Here is a 17555-nt window from a genome sequence, read left to right as displayed (position 1 = left end):
TTGTGACAAACACTAAAAATTCCTTGATGGATAAAGTAAAATTAGTGATTGCTTGGACATTATATATTCATATCATTTTCAAGTTTTATGCATTTATTCAAAACTAAATAGGCTAAAAGAACTTAAAACCAAATATCAGAAAAACAATAATACTTCACAGGAATTCAGTATTAGAAATGGTTTTAAGTTGGTTATTTTCTTTTTTATTTTCAATATTTGTTATTTTAATATTTGTAAAATATGAAATGAGGGATCTTATTATACCTTGAATATTCATTTATATCTCAAACTGAAAAATGATTAATAATATAATTTAGAAATTTTGTAACTTACATAACAACAAGCAGCAAATAAAACTCTTTCCCTACTAAGACACAATTTCACAGGACTTTGGAAAGTAAGAAGCATATGACAGGCTAGAATGATTCTAATCTTTCTTACTGGAGTACTAACACCCAAAAACCTACCGCCTGTTGCCAGAAAGCTAGCATTGGTTACCATGTATCCAAAACCCACATGCAATTCAGTTCTTAAAAAAAAGAAATCTACATCTTTTGTGAATAAAGGAACGTTTCTTGTGACTGCTCTTTTTGCTGCTGTTCATTTTGTAAGTGCCAGTTAGTGACCAGAAGTTGTCCCAAAGAAAATGAATTACTGAGAAGAGTGGAGGTGAAGGAGCCTCGCAAATTCAATTTATCGCTTCGCTATTAAAAACATATTCACATAACATCAGAGTGTACACAGCTATGTGCATGCACATGTACCCTGTCTTGCTCTGTATTAGGAAATACTTAACATTCAAAAGACAATTAACTCTACGCAATTATTTTCTAAAGAAAATAAGTGGTGCAAAACCCAAACATTTTTGTCAATGTTTTTCACTAAGTTTTCAAGGAGAAACATAGAAAACACCTGAACATTCGCAAAATTTCTTGTAGAAAATTTGAAAAATTTGGAAAAAGCCAAAGAGTTCCATAAATATAAACTTCCTAAAACTGTGAAAAAGATATTGGGCCTATGAAGAAAGAATAACTACTGACAGTGTCTCCTAAGCCTGTGTACTCTATTAGAGGCAGGGTTCTATGAAGAGGAGTATTACCAGCAGTGGATGATGGTCAAGTCAAGAACTACTTTAGAGAGCTCAGCCCTCACTAGTCTATGGGAGCAGACAGGCAGCACCCAAGACAACTGGCTGTTGACACAGTAAGGCCGCTTGCTAACATCTGTGAACAGTCATAGAGACTGGGAAGAGGTCCTGATGACTGGAAAAAGGCAAACATTGCATCCATCTTCCAAAAAGGCCAAAAACATGGTCCAGGTAACTACAGGCCAGCCAGCCTCATTTCAGGCCCTAGGAAAATCACGGAGTGCATTTCTGGGCATGGGAAGAAGAAGGTGACTGGGAGCAGTCAGCACAGGTTTACCACATGTAAATCTTGCCTGACCAACCTGACTGTCTTCTATGATAAAACGATGTGGTTTGTGGACAATGCAGGGCAGAAGATGTCATTAACCTCGACTGTAGCAAGCCTTTCAATACTACTACTCAGAGGAGTTTTATATCCAAGTTGGGATGTTATGGTTTATATAGGTGGACAACTAAATGGGTAAAAAATTGATTGGGTTGTCAGGGTCAGAGAGTAGTAGTTAAATGGGTTGTACTCTACTTGATAGCTGTTAACAAGCAGAGAACCACAGAGGTTTATCCTGAGGCCTGTCCTGTTTAACATCCTCACTAGTGACTGGAAGAGGCAGTGGAGTTTGCCGGTATTACCAAACTGGGGGGTGGAAAAAGTCCATATGCTCAAATGTAGAGATACCTTTCAGAGGGACCTAGACAGGCTGGAAGACTGGGCCAACAGGAATTTCATGAAATTCGACAACAACAAATGCAAAGTCCTCCACCTGGGCAGGAAGAACCCCCTGCAATTATACAGGCTGGACACTGACTCTCTGGATACCAGCTCTGTGGAAAAGGACCTGGGGGTTCTGGAGGGCTGCAAGTTGGATGTGAGCTAGCAGTGTCCCCGGGCAACAAAGGCAGCCACCAGCATCCTGGGCTGTATTAACAGCAGTACAGCCAGCAGATCAAGGGAAACTATTACCCATCTTCACTGAGCACTCGTTAGACCGCGTCTAAAATACTGCATCCAGTTTTGGGCCCCCTATACAAGACATCAACAAACTGGAGCACGTTCAGAATAGGGTCACCAAGGGGGTGGGAGAACCAAGGGCCCTGTGAGGAGAGACTGAGGGAACTGGGCAAAGAGATGGCTTTAAGGAATCCAGTAGAAGCCTTTCAACACCTGTAAGGAGGTCATCAAGATGAAGCAGCCAGGCTCTTCACAGGGGTGCATGGTGGGAGGATGAGACAACAGGTGTAAGTTGAAACATGAGAGGTTCAGACTAGATATAAAGATGTTTTTTTTTTTTATGAGGATAGTGAAACAGTGGAATATACTCCTGAGAGGCTGTGCAGTCTCTGTCCTTGGAGGTTTTCAGGACCTGATGGGTCAAAGCCCTGAGCAACCTGGCCAACCAAGTGCTGATCCTGCTTTATGTAGGATGTTAGACTAGGTGACCTCCTGAGGCCTCTTCCAACCTGAATTATTCTGTGATTCTATGACTCTATGAATCAAAATCTTTTTGATCAAAATCAGAGAGTGCCTGCAGTCCATTTTGTTTGGCAGCTGTATTCTGGCCCTCAAGTTAATACATGTATTCATTTGTGTATGCACTATACCTACTGTGAGAAGCATATGTGAATTTTTGTTACAGTTTTTAAATGATGGCACCACAGCTTTTTAGATTCTGCTGTTGTCATAAAATACTTACGGACAGAAATAGTAAATCAGATCATCAGCCTGAAACCAGGGCTATACAATCTTTTAGTATTCTCATGTTGCTCTAATACAAAGAGAACTGCCCCAAGGTCTTAATGAAGTTATTACTAAACCCAATTTTCCTGAGTGATATCATGCATAATGATAAAGGAGAAGAGTAAAATTACTGTCTGTCTTATTTCATGTTAACTAGTGTAACTTTCGAAAGAGTATTTTCAACTGCATGCTATGAATTAACCATTCTTTAAATGAAAAGGAACTGAACTCTTAAGATAATTACAGATCAAATGAAATATCTTAAAATTAAAGTCTAATTTAAAAGAAAATGATATATTCCAGGAAGCAATATATAGCATATATATAAATATATACATAAATAAGCACATATATATATCGCATAATATAGCATATTAGAAAGAGCTACTTTTAATGGAGCAATAATAAAGTTCTCTCAAAATAACAGCAAACAGAAAATAGATATTTTGCTTACTTTTTTACAGAAAATTTCTGGAATGCTCTGCTTCAATTTAAGAAGATAATTTATTTTCTGTGTTGAATAAAACAATGTCTGTGGTTCCCAGATAAATAAATACAAGGCTAAATTAATCTAAAGTATACACATTGCAAATGTTTTGGAATAGAGACTACCCTCAAAATGTGCACTATACCTAGTACTATAAGAGTCAATGCAGGCAGGTTTTTCAGGTGCTGTCAGCATACACCTTACCAAGAACTCCAGGCTGAGAATAACCAAAAGTGTGCTGGGCTCCTGGTACTAAAAATCTTATCAATGGAAAGCTCTATCCACAGTACAACTCCTACTTGGAGAAAGCATGGAAAGTGAAATGGACTATTCAAACAGAAAGCTGTAATACTGAAGGAATATACTGTTTTTCTCTTCAATACCCTCACCTTCCAGAAGTAAGGTTATCTTTTCCTCTTCCCAGAATAACAAAGGGTGTCATGAGATATGGAAGATGTCCATGTTCATTATATTCTGTGTGGATAAACTAGAACTGCTTGCCAACAACTTTACGTCAACCAAAATAATAATTTGTTAGGAAATCCAGAACTGAAATCTAACTGAGATTTCTACACTGGACTCCCACAATTTTCCAGACCAAACCAGAAGCAGTCAGTGAATTTTGCCAAAAATACCTCAAAAAGCTGACTTGCTGTTCAAGAAAAGGAAATTTGACAACTCATGAACTCTACTGAATTACTGAAGTTCACCAGGGCAGAAGACAGAACTTTCTAAGTCTCTAAACTATTACAGCAAAGGTCTATAACTACCACAAAACTTGCTGCTTTCTACTCCAAACATAATATGCAAGTCCTTTCACTCTTTAACACACAGGGGTATAAATAAAACATTTAACAAAAGAAAAAATTGCACACAAACTCTCTTGGAGAAAGATAGAGAGAATTATATTTACTAGGTAACAGACAGATCACTAATGGCTGAGAAATGACAGTAATGAAAACTGTGTAATAGAGAAAGTTATAACTTCTGACTTTTGCTATAGATGTTAGAAGATGAGGCTCCTCCTACTGGCAAAAAATGCTCTCCCAGGAAGAACTTATGCTAAGGGTACTCTGCACCAGGGCAATCAGAGTTCAGCAGTGCCTTTAGAAGCATTAAGGGAATTCTGGAAAGGAGCTCACCTTAGTATGTCTGTTGCGTTGGACCTAAAAGCAGTTCCTGCAACATCATCCCTCATTCTGTGCACAGTTGACCAAATATTCAACTAGCTAAAAAATACTCACGTAACACAACCTAATGATTCAATACCAACAGTGAAAGAACGCCTTCATTGTCAACGCTTATGGAAAGTAATAAAAGCCATTGCAAATGAGTCATCAGACCTGAGGTGATATTGCAGCTCTCCTAGGCTATGTCTACGTAGATCGAGGTAGCTAAGCATGAATGAGCTCTGCCAGCGTTTTGACATGGCTAGACATAATTCATGTCCAGCTGTGAAATTACATAGCTGCATTGGCGTAGCGTCACCCCTCAAGCAAGTAGAACCTGCATTTCAGCTGGGTCTCTAAGCTTATGACACTGACCACAGTGTCATATTATCTCTGATATCTGACTTGAAGGCTGGAGATGGTTCATGTGCAGACAGTTCAAAGCCAATTACCTTTGGCCCATATCTGTCTTCATAGACATTTCCTCAGTTCTACAGCCCACTTATTCATGACTAAGCTGTAATTTTTCCCAGGGAAATTCTTTGTTTTAGTTTGTATGGCAGAAAAAGTCACTACAATCATTTTTTGTATTAGTGTGATGCATTTTTGTCACTGAGCATTTTACAGTAAAGTTATGCTAACTTATGCTAATTGCCAGGTTTGGAGGTTGGTGACTTAAAAGTATTCAAGATTATTTTTCAGCTGAAACACTTTCACAGTCAGCACAAATGCATGTTATTTCATATTAGACCCTCAGACCTGCTTAATAAAAGAAATTCTGAATTAGTTATTTTCACTTCATTCTACCCTTCAAACTCCTTCAATTTCCATATCAAGAATTGTCTATATTAAGTATCCTTGTATGACAGTGATTTAGTAAACACATTTCTCTACCCAAAAGCTATAGCTTTATTTCTTGTCCTGTCTCCTATGTTGTATCTAAGCTTTAACACATCATTTTAAATTTTACCTATTGCTATTCCACTTAGAAAATGGTCTTATATACATTGCCATATGGAAATAGCCATTTTAATGGGTATACACAAGGAGAAATTATTTTCTAGCTTATGTTGGAAATTAAATCTTTCTAGTTATAATCTAGACAACAAAATATTCCCATATGCTTTGGATTTCTTCACAGTGTAAATATTGACAGAAAGCCATATCTAGACTTCTCATAATAAAAGCATTTATACATTACATTATACCTGACTGTGAACACTAACTTTTTAAGGAACCAATGAAATCTACCCATATGTTAACTTGATGGTGATGGGGCAAATCAAATGGTGTGTTTTTTGTTGTAAGAATTAGATTCTAAGACAACTGTAATGTAGGGCACTTCTATATAGTAAGAATATACAGAAATAAATTAAGACTCATGCTGGCTGTGAGAAATAAGTATCATGAGCTGTCTCCATTCCACCCTTCCCAAAACCTAAATGAACTGTTTGAATTGCTATGAAAGTCAAAATGGGTAACAGTAGCTTATGCTGCATATAACTAAAACATGGTAAATATTTTGAGTTTGCATTTGAAACGAAAAAATTTCCTTCCCTCTTTGAAGATGAAATAATCTGTTTTGGTTTTTACTGTCATCTTGAATCCAGGACTATGGGCAAGTCTAATAACATCACAAGATTTAACACTTCATCAGAAATCTGTGAGTAGATGCTCTTAGATGAGGGAGCAGCCATTATCTTTGTCTTTTCCTCAAAATGCTTAATCCTTCCACAAGTTGCTATCTTCCCTGCACCAGTTGGGTGAAAATAGAGCCAATTAGCATTCATAATTGTCATTCATTTTGTCAGAGTTAAGGCACGGATGAAAGTAATGCTGACTGGTCTTGGTGAAAGAGATATGTAACAACATGTTTACAGGTAAATGAAATTATATGGTTTCATGAAACAACCTAGGTTGGGATTAATCTCTCCTAATTTTAGCTATCTAAAAGTAATGTGTATAATCTAAGCTTATCATCCAGCCTCCCTGAATAGTCACACTATATAGTGTGACAGACGGTTACCTGTGAATGAACTGCTTCCTGGGGGTATTTAATTGAGAAGGAATCCATACAATTACTGTAAAATAGGCAGCTAACACTTGGACAGCTGAAGATAGTTTAGATGATCCATATCCTTAATGGCTTGACTTTTGCAGAGCGTTATTGGTGACACAGATGGAATCTGTGGGAATCCAAACTCAAGAGCCTTGGAGGAGGAAACACAAACGGTCTAAATAACCCTCTAAGGATGTCTAACAAATAAGGAAAGCAGCAACTTTGGTAGTTCCATTTTTATGTTCCTTAAACTAGATCCTACAGTCAAAGCACCAACACCATTTCCTTCTAAACGTGACTTTTATCTTTTATTATTGATTTGGGTAGATGGATGTTTTGCAAGATTACATAGTTGTGGCATGGACAGTCAGAGAGGTATTCAGGTGCCTGAATGTAATTTTATAGAGACATTTTACTGAGAAATCCACGCAAGGCTGGCACAGGACCAATGAGATGGTTGTGACCTTCTGGAGTAAAAAGAAAATGCTACACAGGATATCTTCAGGCATATAAATGTTTCTAGACACTTTCATTTAAGCAAGCAAATTTCCTTAGTATTTTAATACTGTCTTGCTCTGCATTGTTTTTGCAACTGTTTGTAGCTGTTTTCATTCATGAAATCTTTCATTCATGTTTTCATTCATTAATGATGTCCCATGTTCTAAAAAGAGAGATATACGGTGAATGTGTCATGTGGGCTTATCCAGATGTTTTAATATTATATCTATACATTTTCATCTTACCAAACAGAGCAAGGAGGCTGGATCTGATTCACAGACACCATGGGCAAGTCCCCAAGGCTTACTGGTGGGTGGTCCTACAGCTATACAGGACACACAAGCTACTTACATTTGAAAAAGAAATGCCCTCTGTGTTTTTTTTCCCCACTATTTTGATTGAAGCATCAAAAAACTTCTCAGCTCAACAAGATATATCAGTACAGGATTACAATAACTGCTACAATGCAGTGTCAGATATGTGACAACAAAACAAGTTACTCTTTTGTCAGTTAAAGGACTCTTATGTATAATACGCGTTTTCATTACACATTATCAAGATTTATGAGTATTAGAAGCCAATTTAATTCTACCCACAAATAGCTGGGAGTTGTTCTGTTGTGCAGAAATGAAAATCATGCTTGGTAGAAGACTTTGTATGAATAGCTAGTTCCTTATGGTTTATTCTTGTTATTATAAACATTGTTGGTCATTTGTCATTTTTATAAACCCTTCAATCTGCTTTGGCATGGTTATTCTGGATTGATGATCTTTCCCTTGTCAGTATTCCAAAGCTACTAAACTATAACTGATATAACTAAGATCCGCATATTAGTATTTTCATTTTTTTCAGAATTAGTAAGAAACACTTTATAAAGATATCTGCTATAAACTTTCCCACACATTCTCACAAAATTTCATTTTTATTAGATTTCAGTTTAATTAGGTAAACATTAGTCTAATCTATAAAATATGCCCTGGAAGATAATTGTTTAATAAGATATAAAATAAAATTTGTTGTTTGAAAATTAATAAGAGGGATCTATTTGCATTGTAACTCACAGTCAAGAAAACAGTTTCCAACGTCTGAGGCCCAGAATATCCTGTAAAATTTAAATATTTTGTTTTTAAATCAAATCCTTTTGAGTATTCCTCTAGCACCTCAAGCCTGGTGCTTAAAGTAATGCTTTTGCATTCTGTGTTAGGGATTTGCAACCCCTACAGAATAATTTAAAATTAATATTTTGTTGGTCTGTCCTGGAAAAGTTTATTGCACTTTACTGATTCAATGACTTCTGGTACTGTTAGAAAGAAATACTTTTCAAGAGTAGCTGTAGTTGTTCACAGAAACAAGACTGAAGCATAAATATCCTGCTGCTACAGAAACAAGGTCTTCCATTACTGTAAAGTTGGCAAGATATCACAAATAGTTATGGAAGCAGTCATTTTAAAATCTGTTTTCTTCATATATTATATTCTATATTCTTCATATATCTTCACTGAAGATCTATAGTACCTGGTCTTAGTGGCATTATGTAAATTTTCATGATTAATACCAAGAAACTGTAGGCTACTGTAACAAAGGGAGACTATTGTTAAATTCCAGTTCAGGGACAGGAAAAATCGTAAGGTTTGATATCTAAATAGTTATTCTTATTGCCATTATAACATACATCTACCTTCTTACAAAATTCATATTGCATTATCTTAATATGACTATTGAAAAAGATAATGTAGAAATTTAGTATCATGAGAGTAAAGATGGAAGTTTTAAATGAAATCATAAATTACTCTTCAGCTCACAAAAGACAAATCATGCTGCTCCTGCTGTTTTCTGGGCTTTGGTGTGCATTCAGGAAAGCTAAAAACAAATTCAGCTTGACACAAGATGGTATGACCCCTTATATCTGTAGGAAATGCAGCCATTTATCATGTTCTGAAGTAATGTACAGGGAAAAAAAACCCTAATCTGCTATTAAAAACCATGCTAAATCATGCTTTTCTTTAAAAAAAAAAAAGTCTATCGGAGACTAGTGTCTTGATGAGTTTGTGAAAAAAGTGAAAATTTGCATTCTTCTCAGGTGTCTCACACAACTAACACAGTACAGTAGGATGCTTACAGCATTTTTGCTTATACTTTTTTCAAGTCAATAATGCTTGTTACAGTAAATACAGTAGGAACTCTTATTCAAGTATAGAAAATACACTAAAGTGACAATGTGAGATGAAAAGATTTTCAAATACTGTAGAAGAATTGGATTTGCAAAGCTATTAGAGTATTTATGATCACAATGAATTTCTCTAAGGCTGTGGCCTGCGCTCTTCTGTGAAACTAACCGAAAATATATTATATCTTGATTTCTTATGAAAAACAACTCACTATAAAATTAACTGCAAAGAATCTAGATACAAATGAGGAGTACCAGGAAATCTATTTCACATAAAAGGCAAAAGATTTCCAGAATACAGTAATGCAGTTGGTAGCTAAACTGTAAACATCTTAATGATATTTACAATTAACTACTGAAAAAGCTGCTGAATGAGAAGAGTAGGATTAATATCCATAGAAGAAGACAGAGTTATTTTTCTGCATTAAAGCTAGGTATGCTCTCTGGAGAAGGTAAATAAAAATAATGCAAAGAGCATAATCAGCCACTTGCTCCTTCCCTTTCTCCCTGCCAAAACAAACAATCTGTCCTCTAATATAAAATTCTGAAGCTGTTGGTAGTATAGAAGACGACAGTGTACAAATCTGTCTTTCCCTTCCGCTAAACCCTAATGAATACCTGATTTAGGACATGTCTCCAAATACCTCAGTCAGAGTAATGGCTGTAATGCAGCCAGAATTGCTCTTAGAATTTTTTAGCTCTTCGCATGGAGTATCCACGATTCCTAGGTAACTTACATACATTTGCAAAATCAACTTTCACATTTATTTATACTTTGAATTGAAGGATATGATGAACCGTCTGTCTATTGTGTTCAGCTGAAACACTGAAAAGTGGCTTAGTCCTTTCTCAGAGTAGAAAACTGAGGAAAAGAGCAAACATATAATCTCAAAGAAAAAGAAGTGCTGTGTAATTTCCAAAGTAAACAGTAGCACTGCAGTAAGACTGCAGCATGGCAAGACATGAACAAATTTAAATCACCATGTACAAATTTAAAGCACCTGATAGCAACTTAAGGCTCTCTTAGATCTTGAGCTGCCTGTCCAGTTAGGAGATATTTAACAGATTTGTTTTTCATCAGAGTTGGGTTAATTTGTACTTAAAGTAAGAAAATATGTACAAAATTTTCCAAAACCAAAACTAAAGAAAACAAAGCTCCATAATAGTGTTTTCCCTTTGATTCACCTATTAAGCCTTACTGGCAAACAACACATACTCAAATATATAGATTTTAAAGCAAAAAAAGGAAAGCATTTTTTTTTAAATGATGCAGCAATGTTAACACAACAGTATGAACCTTACTGTATTTGTCCTTCTGGTTCTGACAGCAGCATGTTCCCAGCGGCCAGCAGAAGCCTCAGTTGCGCTGAACTTTGGAACTGGACATTCTCCTTACACGTCTCACCAAGAGCAGGTGTTTTAACTCCTCTCATTTATTTTACTGACTGTCTGGCTTGTTTATTGACATGGTGGATTTTTTTAAGTGATTTTGTATAGCTTTCAGTCAGGAGCTGATGAGATATGTGTGATATGTGTATTTTGGGAAAGATTTCTTTTCCATTTTTTTTTCTCCTTTTTGGTAAGTTTCTTACAAAGCTGTGAGAAACCCACCACCTCAAAAAACCCACAGAACCAAAACCTGATATTCGGATTAAGAGAAAGTCAAATAGTTGAGTAACTATCTAACAGATCACAGTAGGCAATCTTCCAGTCTGTTAGATTGCCCAGTGTCACCTCCCAAACAAGAACTTTCTGGGAAACACAAAACACTGTCACTCAAATCTTTTCCTATAAATCTACTGGGTGTCAGACTCCTTTAGGCATTGAAATAACAGCATAGTGAACTCACACACCACCATAACTACTGTTAATGTAGTCCATACAGTAAAGATATATTACTGAAAGTTAGTTCAAAGTTGTTTTCCGTAGGACTAAACTATACTAATAATATCTTAAGAGCAGATTTTGTGGGAGTTTTCCTCATTTACCTCAGGTAATAGTCCAAAATGACAAAATATTGTCCAAAATTGCATATTGCAGTCTCAATTCATTGAAGCCTAAAATATTACTAAATTGACACTTGAATCACAGTAATTTCATTTCTAAAATATGAACTTAAAGTAGGAATTCAATAAGAATGTTTCCATTTTTTCCCATGGGATTTAGAGCAAGCTCCCTGGTAGGAACTATGAGAGTAAGAAAAATTGTTTTGTTCTTCCATCTGTCATAGTGATATTTGACTTCGCATTTACTTAAATAATAATGTCCACTTTATTACAGCCCTTTGACTGCCTAAAACCAATAGTCAGAAATGAAAAAATTATAATAGTGTTTGTTTCTGTAACCTTCAAAACATGGACTTCATGCTTTCGTTTAGACACACTCCCTTGAAAGCAAAAGGAAGACAGTGCTCCAACAATATTTCCAAAGCTCTCCTAAAACATCACCATCATAAACACTGCTTCATCCATGTCTCAAGGGCAGACTTACACTGATACTTTCACCCCTTACAAACATAAACTGCTAGAAGTAAAATGCTAAAGGCCATGTTGTCCTCCTTCATCTCCTTCCTACCATTCTTGCGCACCTCACAAAGCTCAAGAAACTTTAGGCTCTATCTCAGTGTTTAAGAGAAACCACTGAAACAGCGGCACAGTAAAACTCACACCACAGGCAAAAAATTAAAGAGAAAGCCCTATGATTCTAGAGAGCAGTGATGCTTATCATCACCTTGTGTTACTGTCAGTCATGCTAAAAGAGGATGACTCCCCCCAGCAAACTCCAGTGGCAAAATAATCATAATTTTTCTTTTCTAGTGCCTTTATCTGATGACTGCAAAAATACTCAACAAACATTAACTCATTTCACCTCAGAATACTTTGTGATGCTGGCTAAATATCACTACAGTCTACATATGAGATAACTGAGTGCTAGTGTTGGTAGTCCAGTATTGCAGCTAACAGTAAAGACGCTCTCCTTACTATGAACCAGTGGAAGAAAATACCTAAGGGGAAGATTCTAAAAGTTTCTGAGAGCTTGATTTATTATAGCATGATAAGTGTGTGGGCAAGCCTAAACTCTGGGAAAAACATAATACCAAAAGTCCCCAATTGTTATTATCTTTGTGAGCTATTCTGCTCCAGTCTCTATTTCCAACTCCTTGCCCATGTTTGCACACAGCATCCTGACAAAGAGAAGAATCTTTCTTACTGCAACCAGGGCCAGGCTTTTTATTAAACAAAAAACAAAAAAAACCCAATAGTAGTATGTGTGTGGAGAATCTGGAATCCTTCCCAGATTTTAAATTTCTCTTTTTACACTTTAGAGGCTGTGGCAAAACAGAGATGACATGAGAATTATTGAATTATATTTTTTACTGTAATTCTCTTTTTTCCTCTCCCTCTCTCCAGCAAACTCAAATCAAAACTGGTGGCTGGCTGCCTGCAGAAAGAATATGTCTACAAATCTGCAAAGTGCTAGCTGTTGTCCAATCTTTTTAAACAAAGAACATACGTAGACTTGGACTGTAGGACAAAATCAGTACAGCCTAGGTCCATAGGAAATTTTTTTTCTTCCGGTTACTGCTTTTGTGCTTAGATTCATCTCTCTTCCTAGTATACAGAACAATAATTATTTGGATTTTATTGTTTTCAGTACAGTTGTAACAGTTTTAAGAATAGTTTTTGAGATATGGGTTATTTTTAAACATATAGGCAATGTAAAAAGTGATATTCTAGCAAGTTTCAATCCACTCTCTTTGGTGGCGAACGACGGTAGCGTATCAAAGGGAACTGTTAATGCCAAGTTTTCAGCACAGTCTGTAAGAGCCAATCTTGTAAAACTTCTATGAATGGACAATTTTCATCAATGGGATTGGTCATATATGTAAGTATTCTCATTTTCAGATTAAGAGTTTACATTCTCAAAAGAATTGTCGAAGAATTTTCTGTGGTAACTCAATAAATGCTTGAACTCCAAAATCAAGACTGTTTTTAAGTTAAAAGTATTTGATAACTCTTAAATTACACATACCACAGAAAAACCATAGTATATCCCCTAAATAAGAGAAATTTCTCTGTCACTGATAGTAACATCTGACATATCGTAATTAAAAATTTTTAAAAGAGTAATTCCAGGATATAAACCTAGGCATTTTTTGCAGGATGACAAAAGTTCTAAACATTATCTTTTGTGTATAAATAAATCACTGGATTGCTAGTCTCTATTAGGCTACTAGCATGAGCCATGCTTGAATCAATAAAATAGGTTTGGCTACTTTCTGCATCATAATATAATCCCCAGATTACAAGTAATACAAATAATACACTAAGAGAAAAATAATAATATATAGTCAATAAAAATACCATATTCTATTGGAAGAGATCATTGCTGTATTTATTATCCTTTTAATGCCTTTTCATACTTCTTTATTGTCTTACCTTATGATATCTAAAACACAAAGGAGACTCACAAAAAGACCACTCTAGAGATAGAGTTACTAAGAATTGTGGCTGTGCGTTAGACATGAAGTGAGAACTGCTCCTGGAACCTCTCTGAAGGTAAATCCTCTACCATTACACAGGATTTTACCTGGATGCAGCCATCATAGGTTCAGATTTTTAAATTAACAGTGCTGTGTACAGGTGTAAAAGAATAAGTGACTAACACTATCTCAGGGTAAAGGTATGTCATTTTTAATAACATAGGAATACATAGGAATACCATGCCATGTTTTGGGTACAATGCAAGTGACAGTTAAAATATTTTCAATTTTACAAAAATGCTCACAAATTAAATTACAATTCTCTATCAACACTGTAGTGCTTAGTTAAAAGACAGTATGGTTTGGGATTGCAAAAAGTATTTCCACAAGGAGATGAGGAAACAATCATGAATAGTAAGCCAAACACTACAGAAGTGTCATCAGAAATAAAAATTTTTAAAAATTACTTACGCCTGTCGGTCTTTGTACATCTTGTTAACTTTCTCCCATTGCAAATTAAGCTGAGTCAGCTTTTCCTGTATCTTTGCCGCCTCTCCCGGTGTAGCACTTTGCAAAGCTGGTAACTTCTTGCTGTGAATAACCTCTATATGACCCGACAATCTCCCCAGGCTATCTTTAATGCTCTGTAATATCAAGATTTCAGAAGAGAAAAACAAAACATCAGCTGTTGTTTATGAGCAAAAGAAAGAGGGAAAAAATGCAAAATAAACAATAGCCTTGACAATAATAACAGTTTTACCATAACCACGTAATAATGACTGAATGTCCATCCTTCCTTGGATATTCAATAAACTATAGGAAAAGGTGATTGATAGCTGGAGGAAAATCAAAGAGCCATTAACTTAAGTCACTCATTAATTCCCCAGGAAATAACCTATGCCAAGTTTACGACTGTTTTAACCTCATTTCTTCATAAGAAACTAAACAAAATCCCATTTTACAGACTCATTTTTAAGAGTCTTCTTCAATTATTTTGTTGTTTGTGCTCCTCTTTAATACTTGTTTCAGCACATGTTACACAGCTATCAAAGTAACAGCGTGAAAAAATATCTTATCGGGTATCACTGGGTTTGTGTTTGGCTGGATATTCACAACCCAGTACTTACCATCCTACCTGTAGTACTTTATTCTTAGTAATGTTCAGTTCTTTATGTTTCAGAAAAAGATAAAATACTTCACAGTACACCGACTAGTTGCACAAGGCTGCGTGTTGGGTAACCAAGAGGAAGAAAAACTGAATTTACTCTAGGTCCTCAACATCTGTAAAAAATCTGAAAGCATTTAGAACACTACATATTGTCAATGGCCATTAAATAGCCACCTACCACTCCATTCAGTTCCATGACTGAATTATACAGATTCTCTTTAAGCTCTATAAAGCACGATGTAAATATGCTGTGTATTTCTGTTTGGTGAACTTGGCGGGGGTACAAACTCCCTACTTAATCTTTCAGAATAATCTGAATAACTGAGTTGTTTAGAAAATCCAACACTGAGCAAAGATATCATCATAAGCGGTGTGTTGACTTAAGGATAAAAGCATTAAAAGTAATAAAAAGTCATTAGCAGAGACTTCCTCCCTGTGAATCTATATTGATGAAATGAAAGCCTCAATCAGAGGCCTGCCTGTTGCAGTTCAGTCTATCATCCAAACAGCCATAACTTGGTACTTTCTGTGATTTCCTTGTCCTTTATCAGAAAGAAGACACAAATATTTTTTTGTATCAAGCAAAAAACATGAGTTACATAAGCTTACCTTTCAGCCTCACATTAGGAATATTAGAAATAGCAATTAATACAGATTTTGGAGGAAAAAACATGCCTTTTGTGCAACCAATTTATATAGCTGTTGTTTCTTCACAATGTTAAAGTCCTGGTAATATACATCATATGTAACATTACCAGAGAAGAAACACAAGCAAAATGAATGTTTCTGAAATGCACTTTTATTATTAATTCTTTAAAGAAGGAAAATAATCTCTTGCAGACCAGTTAAGACATCCAATTAAACAAAAGTGTGTCACATTTACTGATTTTCTTCAGCTAAATCAAAAAACTGAAATGAAAGTCCCTTCTTTTGAAAAGCCTTGGCCATTATTTCTTACAATGGTGAAATTTCCCTTATACTTCTTATTGCCTGAATAAAATGAAAAAAAAGCATGAAAGAATTGTAAAATGTTTTGGATTGATTACTGCACCAAACTATTTCTAGTCTAAAGCTATACTTTCTTTTTCTAAAGACGGTTACATTGGACTCTCTCCTTCGCTCTAATGAAAGGTTAACAAAAAGGACAGTTTGTGCGTGTTAAACACTGATTTGGATGGTGAAAAGAAAGCTGAGAAAAGCTTGGATCAAATTATACGAAGAAACCAATAAGCCAGCAAATCACTAAAAGTCTCAGATAATTCTTAAGATAGATTCAAATAGCAGGTGAAAAACAAGTATCTCTTTACTCCATTCAGAGTCACAGTATTTAGTGATTTCTTAGCATTTCCACCTTTTAATGAAATAGTCATTCAGTCCTGCATATGTCTCATTGAAAGTGTTGTACAGAGTAAGGGATGCTCTTGGGATAAATTTCTACATATTCAGCTGTTCTCCAGCAACCTTTTTAAACTCCCTATATTTCCAATGCCATTCTGTTCCTCATTTCTTCTGAAGTATGTAAGCCTGAGACCAACTACAAGTTGAGAACTCGCAAGAACAACTGACCAAAGATTCTTAGTCTTGTTAAACACAAACATATTCTTCAGTTGCTGCATGCACATCTGCAGTAGCTTGGTCAGAGACATAAGGGAGAATGCTGATTTGACAGAGTTATGAGAGGTATAAATTGTTGGTTTGTATGTGAACAACTCTTTCATATTACCAGCTTTTTTGAAAGGAGGCAGGGATCAAAGGATGTTTGGTTATTTTGCAGTAAGCAGAAAAATAATGAGTGGTAGAAAGGAAAACAAAAAAAGAAAATTAAAAATGCGCTGTAACACGCTGTCAGTGTGGTTCAACTCCATGGCTAGAATCTGATAATTCTCTTTCACCATGCACAAAAAAAACAAACAAACAAACCAGGTTTGTCTTTCCCTTATTCAGGAAGAGCGGGTGTCAGATTTGAAGTAATATTGGAGAGATTTTGGGGGTTATAATGTACCAGAAATAGCTGAAAGAGCATTAGCATAAGTGGACTCTTCCTTGATCTATTGCTATCCTTGTTATTGCAAATGCATCTATCCAGAGTGCGCTAGCCACTCTTTCACATGATTTGCATGATATGGAGAGTGTGCACTGCATATTCATGTATTTTTTTCCCATGGGTTGTAAGTTATAAGAATGCTGTAGTTGTTTAGGTGCAACACAATTCAATCATTATACACAGCATCCAGTGAAGGTATCATTAAAATAAAATAAAAGCTGTACTAAGCATTGACAAGCACAATATTCCATCATGTTGATATGACTTTCCCACATCTCTGCTAACAATTTTAAGTGAGTCTCAGATATATAGTTTGTGTTTGGTAACACAGATGAAAAGTACAATTGTCTTTTATTAGTTTCTCCCAGAGACAGAAACACAGCTAGCTGCACAACTCAATTTTGAAACAAAAGAATGATAAAACATGTTTTCATCTGTTTCAGCCACAACTATACAAAAAAGGATAACTTTGCTTGTTCAGTGTCCTTCAGCTCACCTAATATGAAGGATATGCATCAACTCAGTACCAAAAGGATGAAATGAAGTTCTGATCCTGCAAACTTCTGCTCATTGTTAAAATCTCACTTATACAAGCCGAAGT

General features: G+C 35.7%; 1 protein-coding gene across 10 annotated transcripts in view; it reads right to left on the bottom strand.

The window, feature by feature from the left end:
- DMD (dystrophin) overlaps window positions 1-17555 on the bottom strand; it is a 1217172-nt gene that overhangs the window by 659727 nt on the left and 539890 nt on the right. For all 10 annotated transcript variants that reach the window (XM_068917030.1, XM_068917051.1, XM_068917057.1 and 7 more), the window contains one exon: window positions 14214-14386. In XM_068917030.1, coding sequence (XP_068773131.1) covers window positions 14214-14386 — 173 coding nt within the window. The remainder of the gene's footprint in view (window positions 1-14213; window positions 14387-17555) is intronic.

The sequence above is a fragment of the Struthio camelus genome, chromosome 1 (assembly GCF_040807025.1).
Source record: "Struthio camelus isolate bStrCam1 chromosome 1, bStrCam1.hap1, whole genome shotgun sequence".
NCBI classification, from domain to species: domain Eukaryota; kingdom Metazoa; phylum Chordata; class Aves; order Struthioniformes; family Struthionidae; genus Struthio; species Struthio camelus.
The sequence above is the reverse complement of the archived record's forward strand: the minus strand, read 5'-3'. Positions and strand labels throughout refer to the sequence as shown.